We start from the raw sequence: 10,570 nt of genomic DNA, 5'->3' as shown, positions 1-10,570 counted from the left end.
ATGAAAACAATATCGATTTTTTTTTTCACCCGAGCAATTGATGAAACCTGCTTTTCGATGAAATACTTTCTTCTGTCCGTTGTCACGTGTTAGGCCTATTCAAAACGCGCTGTCAGACAGCGTCATCACTTTGCCTTCATGAAATATTGTGGTCCTCAACAGTGCAAAACTGACATAACAATGGATTATAAATCCACTTATTTAAAACAAATATTAATAAATAAACGCACCAGTATTCAAATCGAAGAAATGTCTGGATAATAAATCACCGTTGCCACTTTCACGAACGTTCCTTTGAATAATTACTGACATAGGAAACACTGCGTCAAAACGGTATACCTTTATGTTAAAGCCCATTCATATTTTTATATATTATGATTGAACAAGTTTTGCAGTTGCTATGGTGTATCATGTAAACGCGTTGATAAGGTTGACAAAATAGCACAACATCGAGTGTATTTATATCCAGAGCAGAAGTTGTTTTTCGGGAGGTTTGTGATAGGTTATCGGTGGCAAAGTGATCCTAATGTCCATTGGAATAAACAAATCGAATGCGTGGGGTAATCTACGCACTTCGGTCATCCTTAATTGCAAATTAGGCACGAGTGGATCAAAACATAAGCTAGGTTAATGAAGAAAGAAGGACGCATTGTACGGAAGTATAAGCAATACCGGTAGTTGCACAGTGCAGCTGTTCAGGATACGAAGTGACGTCAGAGAAACAGAACCACCCGATGCAAACCGACCACTTTAAAACCGTACAGGGATCTAACGGTGCGATTTGGTACGTTTTGGAACATTGATTCAACTAGTCAAAATTCTAATTTCAAGAGGGGAATATTAGTGTAATTTTTTTCAGAAAGCGAAGGGGGGGGGGGCGTCAGGACCCTCCTGAACTGCATTTCGAATACCGATTACAAACAAATCTATGCATTCTGTTTGGCCGCTGTTATGATGACACGGTTTTAGACAAAACAGGATGCTTTGTTCGGGTGATTGCGCATTGCGGTTGTTGCGCCAACACATTCCAAAAATATTCTTGAGACACAACTAACACAATCAAAAAATGATTGCAGTACGTCCAGTTTACGTTATTGTTTAGACTGTTGACAGTGAGATAAGAGTTCTCCCCATCTACATCTCGAAAGGTACAGATTTTGTATTATTATCGGCATTTCTCTCGATTCGATTTATCTCCGATCTAGATTTAAAGTCAAATATGAAATAAGGACAGGGACAATCTAGGGCAATTAATCAATATTTCTGGTACAGCGATCAGTAATATTTTAAACCAGGATGACGTTTGCATTTAGGTTCGTCAATATGCCTTTGTAGACTACTTAATAAAGTACACCGACCCTTATGCACTCAACACAAGTGGATTTGAAATATGCCAGGTCTTACTTGAATATCGCGTTTAGATAGTAGAAATGGATAAAATAGATTTATTTCCAAAAATGAGAAAATGCATTAAAAAGATAATAAATAAATGGATGATAAGGACTTCATCCAAATGAAAAATAAACTATTGATATGTAAATGCGCCCATGTTATCTCCCATATCAAGTCAATGCCCTCATTATACCCCTATGCCGACCCGTTCAATTAACTAAACTCCTACAATTTTAATGAAAACTGTTTCAGATACAAAATTCTGTTATAATGGGTCTACGCTATGTATTTTCCTATGTTACTGTCGATTTTAAAAGCCCGAAGAGTTACAAACAGGTTGCGTAACATAACGGTAGCCGCATCCATTTCGCACACAGCATATAACACGTCTACGTAATGAAGCCGTTAATGTCTTGTTTAATTAGTTATATTTCGTTTCTCCCTCACTCTTGTTTACCTATTTTCTCCACCTGTTTATTATAAGCCTCAGTTTATTATAACGGCGAGCAAAACGTGCTCTAGGCCTATTTGTTCATGATAGAGCCTTGAGGGAAATGATTTATGCACCTCACATAGTCTAACAGTTTTGTAACGCATGGTAGTGTCCAATCTTTCACAAAGCGATCCCCTACCCAACCTGGATATTAAGCATTGAAGGTAAAGCATGTTGTCCCCTTCTTCGTCGAGTATGGCATTCAAACAAGTAAGTTAGAGGTGGGAGGAGTGTTTACCATTGATTTAGTTTTTTTTTTTTAATATATTATAATCACATTACAGTTATTAATTGATATAAAACCGTATTCTTATTGTTGTGGAGTCTTCTTATTTCTAGTTTTCAAAGTTTTTTTCGAAGTTCCCTGGCCTTTTTTCCCCCGCAAAATTTTGGGGCGATTTTCCGAACCTATATCATAGTTAAATGGAGGCACCCAAAATCGAGTTGTAGTTGGAAATGAATAATTTATCAACGCCGTCGATACACTCTTTCATATTAAATGTGCTCATTAGAAAAGAATTTTGACGTTAAATCTACCTCAGGCAGCTCAAGTTACATGCTTTTCTGACTCTTATAAAATAAATTATTGATCGCGTTGACCTGTTGAAGGCAGCGCAACTGACCCCAGGTGGCAGGGCAATCGATAAGTGCTAGTAAGTAAAAGTGATATGTGAAAACCTCACCTGCATTTAGGAAGAGCTTCCGCTGTTCCTTTGAAGAGACATGTGATGCTTGATATTATTCAGATAGCATTATTATTGCTGTTGACTTGTTTGTATGCATGCATGGGGGAAAATAAAACAGGCTAAAATAATTAAAATTTTTGAAATTGATACACCTGTTTCCTTACGTTCCCCACTCCGCGGGCACATGCATGTTTACATTGGTCTACGGTAAGTTACACTGCGGCTGCTAAGCGCGAGTGGATTTTACCCCAACACTGAGAGAAAATGACGTGAGATTCAGCCTTGGAGACAACCGATCTTTTGCACAGGACGCATAGAATGGCAACCAAGGTGATATATTTCACCGTTGCCGGGAAAGAAGAACAGGCAGAATTCCGAAGCACGGATAACCAAGACGATGTCAGAGGTAAGGCCAACATTTACTTGAACTTGCATGTAGAATTTCACAACTTGGCTAAGATCGGCATTTATATAACTACGGGACTAGTGTAATATTTGTTTATTGCCAAGGGTACAAGGAAAACACAAGTCAACGCAATGAAGAACAAGGATAACTATATGGGAAGGAATGACCCAGAACGAAATTGACAACCCCGCAATCTAGTACATGTATAAGCTCTCTAGTAACGGGGTCAGATTATGGTAATTTCCCGTATAACATGTACTAGTTGTACCACTGCTTACATTCTAGTTACTGCTGCCAATGTTTCTCTCTCTCCTCCATCCCCCTCTCTTTCACTGTGCGGTTATGTGTGTTTACATGTCATATTACCAACTTAGCACAAACTTTCATGCTTATATAAGCGCACATTTTTGATTTGTGCAGTTTATGATAGTAGTGCTAAAACAAATACTTATACCTCACAAAACGTAAATAGCAGCTTATAGCGTTAGCACATGTGAAACCGCATGCTAATTACTGTACATACCAACTGAGACAGTTAGCAGGCTTTTAAGGTCACTCTTTACCCTCTTATATTAATATATGCTAACCAGTACCTTCAGTCAATGCGTTTGGCATATGGGGTTTGCTAATTTGGGCCTGCCTGGCCTGCCTTCTTAAAAAACCAATGACCGTGACAACTTTGACTTTGGTAACCCAGTCAGGTGGGAGGCAAGTCCTTTGCCTCTTTTAAACGATGCTGAACTACTTATGGCCCAAAGAGCAAGTTATTAGCATTGATTCTGATCAGTTGAAGTCAATTAAGCAATGTGCATAGGTGGAAATTATGGTTTTAACCAAGCCAATGTAGTGTCGATGGAAGAAATTCACCCCTAACAACATGCATATAGCTGCTACACTGTTCAAATACAGCATTTTCAGCCCCACATACACGCATTATATTTGGACTATTGATCCTTTTGTGTTCTGCTGTTATCTTGTTGTTAATCATTTGGTTTCTAATTATTTGAGCTGTGCTATACTGTTAATTGGCTTCCTTGCACGTGATGTTTAAGCTGCTCGAAATGAACATGCTTGTTATGACCAGGGTGAAAAAGTTTCATTGCTTTGGCACATTTCTTAAGGTAGGACTGCAGGTTGGAGATTTAATCTTAAATTAAAGGCCTTAGCTTTTTTATTCCTGTTGCATTCATTTAATGTATCTTCAAAACATCTAATTATGCTTGGTACAAAACTCCAAGTTCATCGCGTGATGTAATTTTGGGCAAGTTTTTAGTGGGTCGCCATATTTGATCTGCGGACTAGTTAGTCCACTGTTCTGAATGTGGCTTAAAAGACAGCTGGATGATTGCCTGGCTAATGCTCTACCCCCCCCCCCCCTACCCCCCCCCCCCCCCCCCCCCCCCATATTATCCTCTTATCTGCTTTCTCTGAATTACGCAGTAATCATAATAGATCATAACCAGTTTAAGGTTTTCCTTGTAGACCCCAGGCAAAAAATAAAAGGTAAAGATTCATTGAGCAATAAGCAGAGTTCCTAGCTATGCAAAGTCAGAAGGATTTACTTGCGTGCAGAAATAATTGGTTCTATCAAACGGTTTCATACTTTTTTTTTTTTAATAGAATTGACATCATTAGTCTGGTGGTCTTTGGTAGAGAGTTATTACACACAGGATTTGAAAAAAAATTTTTTTCTCTGTTCATGATAAAAAACGTCCACGAGTTAATTTTTATCAGATTTTCACCTCAGTAAATTTTTGTTAACATTTTTAATGACTTTTGTTTTATCATTATAATATATGATGACATTGGGCGATTAGAAGCCATTACTGATTAGCAAATACTCCATTTTTGAACTGTAGTTGACTTTTTCACCTCAGCGTATGCCTGTTGGTCTACCTGCATTTTACCCTGTTTTCAACATGTTCGAGACATTTCTATGACAGTGCAACATATTTCTTTAGTGAAACCAAATCTCTCATACATTGATTTCTTACTTAAATTTCAGAGGTGTTTATCCAGTTAGATATGCCACATATAATGAATTTGAAATAAATCTTTCTTCTTATCAGGCGACATTTTATTTTCATTTTTTTAATGGGACGAAAGAAACGATCCGAATACAGAGAGAGTTAGGTCAAGTTGCACTTCAGCACTTCTCACTGGCATGCATACAGCTGAGAAAAATAATTGAATGAAACCATGGTTAGTAACCGTGCCATTAAAATGAATGACCCCGTTTTTTTTAGCGAAAGAATTTGGAATTAGGTTTATAGGAGGTGGTATTTTTTTGAATTAATAATGAAGGTTTAAAATTATAGCACACACCTGAGGAAGGAGAAGGCATGAGTCAGAAGAGGAGGATGGGGGGGGGGGGCAGAAGGGGAAGCAAGCATTTCCCATTTGCCGTATGAATCATGCTTATGCGAGTAAAGTATTTTAGTCTTATTTTCCATATTAACTCATTTTATAAAAAAAGGATTGAAGTGAGTTTTTATCTTCCTGCTTCATAAGCTATAAATAAAAAAAAATATGATGCATCTTTTGATCAGTGATTTACTAGAAAGTAGCATTCTCTTTTATTTTTGTCTGATTAAAAAAAGACAGCTCCTGTCAGTGAACCAAACCAAAAACCTTCTGGCCGCTTTCTGCCCTTTTAGGGAACCAGTTTTGAAGGACATACTCTGTGGTTCAAAGCAGAAAAAGTGGCCAATAACTGTAGCAATTTTCAAAATTTCACTGAGCTGGCTTCAGTTTTGCTGTAATTAGGTATTGGGGCCGATTGAAGTCAGGTTGCAGGTATTAATGTTGCAGGCTGACTATGCTGTGAAAAATGTCAATTATTTCTGCATACACTAACACTGGCAGCATATTTTTATTCGTTTCCTAAAGGTATGATTGTTTCTGCTTTTCATATGAATTATTGATACACAGTTTATATTCTATGGGCAAGGAGAAATGAATAGAGAGAGGTTATGTAATGACTCTAAATTTTCGATTTCAATAATCATCTCGTGGACCTGTGGGAATATATGAATGGGGTAATGGATGTGATAAACTGCTGTGCCACATACAGGCAGCAGTAGCAAAGCGTTTCATGTTTTACATCAGCTATTACCTAGTTATTGAACAGCCAACTCACTGAGTTAATCGTCAATACTAAGGTTGCCTCAACAGTTCTATTAAGCAGTCTCTGGCAGTTAGGGAAAAATTGAGCGTTAAACCCTTATTGATACTGCTTAAAAAATTATGAATTATATTTGCCTTTTGACTTACAGATGGAGTTGGTTATGAGCCATTATTTGCAAATATTTACAAGTGTCCTTGACTTTGAATTGAAGCCCCTTCATCTGCATTTTCTATCTTGTGGATGCATATTATATTTATATTTCATCATGACATCGGATCTTTCTCGACTGATGTTTACAAAGTTTTGCTGTAGGTATTGCATGATTGAATTAATGATAAATTATTTTTGAAACATCTTTGATGATTAATATGATAGATGCATTTTTGTCAGATCTAATGAGACTTATTGAATTCCCAAAAGATTATTTGGCATTAAAAAAAGAGATCTGAGACATATTTATATAGTGTTTCTTGATTTTACCCAGAGAACCGTTTCAATCAGGCCATGCAAGCTATTGAGGGTAAAATTTCCTCATTAAATGAAAATTATTAATATTGGTGGTATTACTTGAAAACAAGTCTTAGGGCGCATTCCCATAGATTTTAGATCAAACTATCCCCGTGGGAAGTCTCACTAGATTACTGTCAGATAATCCAGCTTAAATGTCCGTCCCTCCTCCTACAAGATGAAAGGGGGTAATTAACTTTCGTGCCCGCTCGGCTGACAGCTATTTAGTGTGAACCCCTAGGGAGTTAGGTCGATCTAGTTGGATCGATCTAATCTCTGGGTATGGGGTCTTAGGGTAAAATTGGAAAGGCGAAGTTGATCTTGGGTTTAAAATGAAGCCAGGTTTTTGCAAAAAAAGACTATCAAAACTTTTCCAAAGTGGACCCATTCTATCCCTTTGACTGTGTATGTTTAATCTGTTAAACTGATTGCATTAAGGCTGTGTTCACATGAAAAATCTATTTTCTAAAAATCTAAAAATCTATTTGCGGTATCTTGTGATCACGGTCTGTGCCCTGAATATCCCACGGCGTAATTACGGGCAGCTTGAGCCAGTTACTTCCAAAGCTGTAATTGATTCTCGGCACTGCCGGTAATTACGCCGCAGGGTATTAAGGGCATAGACCTTGATCACAAGATACCGCAAATAGATTTTTAGATTTTTAGAAAATAGATTTTTCATGTGAACGCAGCCTAAATGAGAATCCCAACGGAGCTGGATTGATCTATGTAGACTGATCAGATGGTTTCTATGGGAATGGGGCCCAATTCTACAGTATGAACTCAAAAAGAAACAACCAGAAACATGTCATTGGAGAAATTTTGTCAGCATTTGTTCGTTGCTGCACAGCACTTGCAAGGCTGCCATTATATCTGACCCCATCTCTTTAATTCCCACGAAATCCCACTTGATTTTACGCCTAGTTAAAAGACGGTTGACTTTTTGGATGATGAAAAACAAAAGTGTTTTACCATACAGTTCACATTGCTATGCTCTCACTGCTTGTACTCTGTCATATACATCATAATCTCTGGATTTTAGGATCATGGTTACGGTAAACAGGCAGAAATTTTAGTTTGTTTATTTATTTATTTATTGGTTTTTCATCAGTTTTACTTATTTATGCAGTGGGATATAAAAGCTATATTTACTGGAATGCATGACTTCTTACAATCTTTTCTGTGGATTAAATGTTGTCACACTACTATCTCATTTTCGTGATCAAAATGATAAAAAACAAATTAAAATCTTTATACTTGAATGAACATTTTCTGTAGGCAAAACAAAATTGTTTGTAACAATAGATTCAGAAGTGGCAAAAATTTTTAAAGATCAAGAAGTAAAATATATAGATGGATAGCTACATAGGTAAATGGCTAAGAGAAAGGGGCCATTCAGAATTAGAAGAGCTGAGTGCTAGCTGGTCCATGGCTTAAATATGGCAGACCTACATGGAAAGAAGACCGCTTAATCCTGTAATGGTCTCTCTGCCTCTCACGCCCCTCCCCACGCGTCGTCCCTCGAACAGTCGCATTGAGACGAGATTTAATTACTTTGCCCCTGCAGGGATGACGTGTGGGGAGGCGTGAAAGAAGCAGAGAGAACATTACAGGGAATGGAGCTTTTAAAAATGCTTCTAAAATTTTCTGCAATGCTATTTATCTTTTTTTACTCTTTAAAAAAAACACATTAAAAAACCATAAATAGAAGAACCGTTCTTCTCACTGAAAATATTTTTTGTGAAAATCCTGAACAGAATGGACATGGGCATGACGGGGGAAAAACAGTGAAAAAACAGTATTTCTGGTTTTTGTTGATTTCTTGAAGGCGTCAATTCCTCGAAGGGCGAGTCTACCTCAAACATCACCTAGAAAAAATGAAATCTGGCAAAAAAAGGTACTACATGTAGTAACAGGGCCAGTATTAATGTGAAGAAATGCCGTCATAGTTGCGAGGGACGTGTAGAACCACATGCCGATCTGTCGATCTGTCCAGAAAGTAGCGTCAAGTTAAGCCTCACAATGGGCCAACTCCACATTGTTTTGTAAACTTGACAATTCTTGACTTAGTTCTGCTTTCGTACTCATGTCATTTAAAGTCCTTGCATTAAACAGAAGGAGGGGATAAAAAGTGCTGGAACTCCGTCACAATGAGAACAATTTTGTTGAAAATTAGACAACATACTCAGAGCTCAGAGTTAGGGACAACCTAGGAAAGTACTGGTAGATATCTATATTTGCGGGGCACCCGCGGTCCAGTTTTTGTAAAATGGAATTAACATTTACAGAAACATTCTTTATGATCCACATGTTTTACATCAACACAAAGGATCAAAAGACTGACAGACAGCATAATTCACATGTACACTAAAAACTAGGACATGTGTTCACCTACGCAGTTCCAACCCCGCAGTTCTAACCTCGGCTGATGCTTTGGCGTGTTTACACTAAACACGGATGAATCGGATTGTTGGCCCTTGGTAGGTTTAGCAAGCCAGGCACAAATTTGGGTATTCTAATACTTTTTTCACCTTGATAAGATTAGTTTTGACAAAACGGTTTACATGTTGGTAATATAAAGAGGTATCTTTGTTGTTGATAAAGATGTAGAAGTAGAACCTGATCATGATGTTTTAATATAAAAATATATAATAAAAAACAATTCAGTTTTAAATTGGAAGAGATATACATTGGATGACAATGACTGTCTCTTTTTAGATACAATTTAAACGAAATTTGCTCCTTAAAATTTAATTTTATGTAGGAGTGCATGGCTGTGTTCATAGCTGACTTAACTTAGACTGCACCTTGGTCTATTTGGCTGTGTTCACAGCCGACCTAACTTAGACTGATTAAGAAGGCTCCTGTGTGTGTCTGTCTGTCTGTCTGTCTTTTTCTGCTCAATTTTTTTTGTGTACACATACTCGGGTAGAAAAATGAACGTGATAAACTGCAGTTATATCATGAAATTTTGAGACCGATGTCATTATTTATTAAACAAAATGTTGGCATCTTTATTGTATCAAACAGAAGTTCAAAGCCGTATACCCGTATGCAGTTAGGTACCAATAAAGCATGCTAGGAAAACAAGCCATGAGACCTCGCTCAAACCCTTGGAAGTTCATGTGATTATTAGAACTTGTGGGACATATGATGCTGTGATATTACTTTTTACTCTCTCTCTCTCTCTCTCTCTCTCTCTCTCTCTCTCTCTTTCAAGTGACTGAACTATCTCACATACCAAAAATTTAATTTAATTTACAAAAAGAAAATAAATACACACTTTTTATATGAAAAATAAGGAGAAATGAAATACATGAAATGTCTTCAATATTACTTTTCACTTCAATATCACCAAGAATAAAAAATTTAAGAAATTATAAAATATATATAGACCCAATTTTGAGCTCCAAGTTGTAATAATTACTGGCAGGAATGAAATACAATAGTTCTTACTAGTATCTGCATTTGTGCATTTGTATTATCGAGAATAGAAAAGGGATAAGTAATTTTTTGCTATGTAAATTGTTAGTATGTGCATTAAACTTGCTTTGTGGATAAATTATGATTTACTTTAACAGTATGAGAGGCAGGCTACCTTTAACTTACCTTTAACTGTCAAGTCATTAATAGGAAGGAAGTTGATTCTTAGTTACTTGGTTAAGTGAGTTTTATTGTGAATGAACACCCCTTATGTACTTTGTCATGTTTTCCATGCGTTAACAGGAATTTAAAAAAAAAGGAAAAGAAATTGAGATCACAGGCAGGTGTTCCTAGTTCAGTCAGATGACGAAGACTTTTGAATGAAAACTGATCGCATCTAGATTTTATTGAAGTCAGTCTTGTTATGATTATAAAGTTCACAGTGAACTGAATGAAATAAGTATTTCTGTTAGGAAAAATAAAAAAATCAAGTTTGAAAAGTCAGTAGCTTGGTGGTCTTAAATATGCAACTTCTG

The 10,570-nt window shown here is 36.9% G+C and overlaps 1 protein-coding gene across 3 annotated transcripts in view; it reads left to right on the top strand.

Moving 5' to 3' along the window:
- The first annotated feature begins 2,529 nt into the window (after positions 1 to 2,529).
- LOC106177225 (high affinity cGMP-specific 3',5'-cyclic phosphodiesterase 9A-like) overlaps positions 2,530 to 10,570 on the top strand; it is a 50,416-nt gene continuing 42,375 nt past the window's right edge. For all 3 annotated transcript variants that reach the window (XM_086996122.1, XM_086996121.1, XM_086996120.1), the window contains exon 1: positions 2,530 to 2,977. In XM_086996122.1, coding sequence (XP_086852248.1) covers positions 2,890 to 2,977 — 88 coding nt within the window. In that variant the 5' untranslated portion in view covers positions 2,530 to 2,889. The remainder of the gene's footprint in view (positions 2,978 to 10,570) is intronic.

This window comes from Lingula anatina, chromosome 9, assembly GCF_051362555.1.
Source record: "Lingula anatina isolate TDL-2025a chromosome 9, LinAna3.0, whole genome shotgun sequence".
NCBI lineage: Eukaryota > Metazoa > Brachiopoda > Lingulata > Lingulida > Lingulidae > Lingula > Lingula anatina.
Note: the sequence above shows the minus strand (reverse complement) of the source record. Positions and strands in the feature narration are given on the sequence as shown.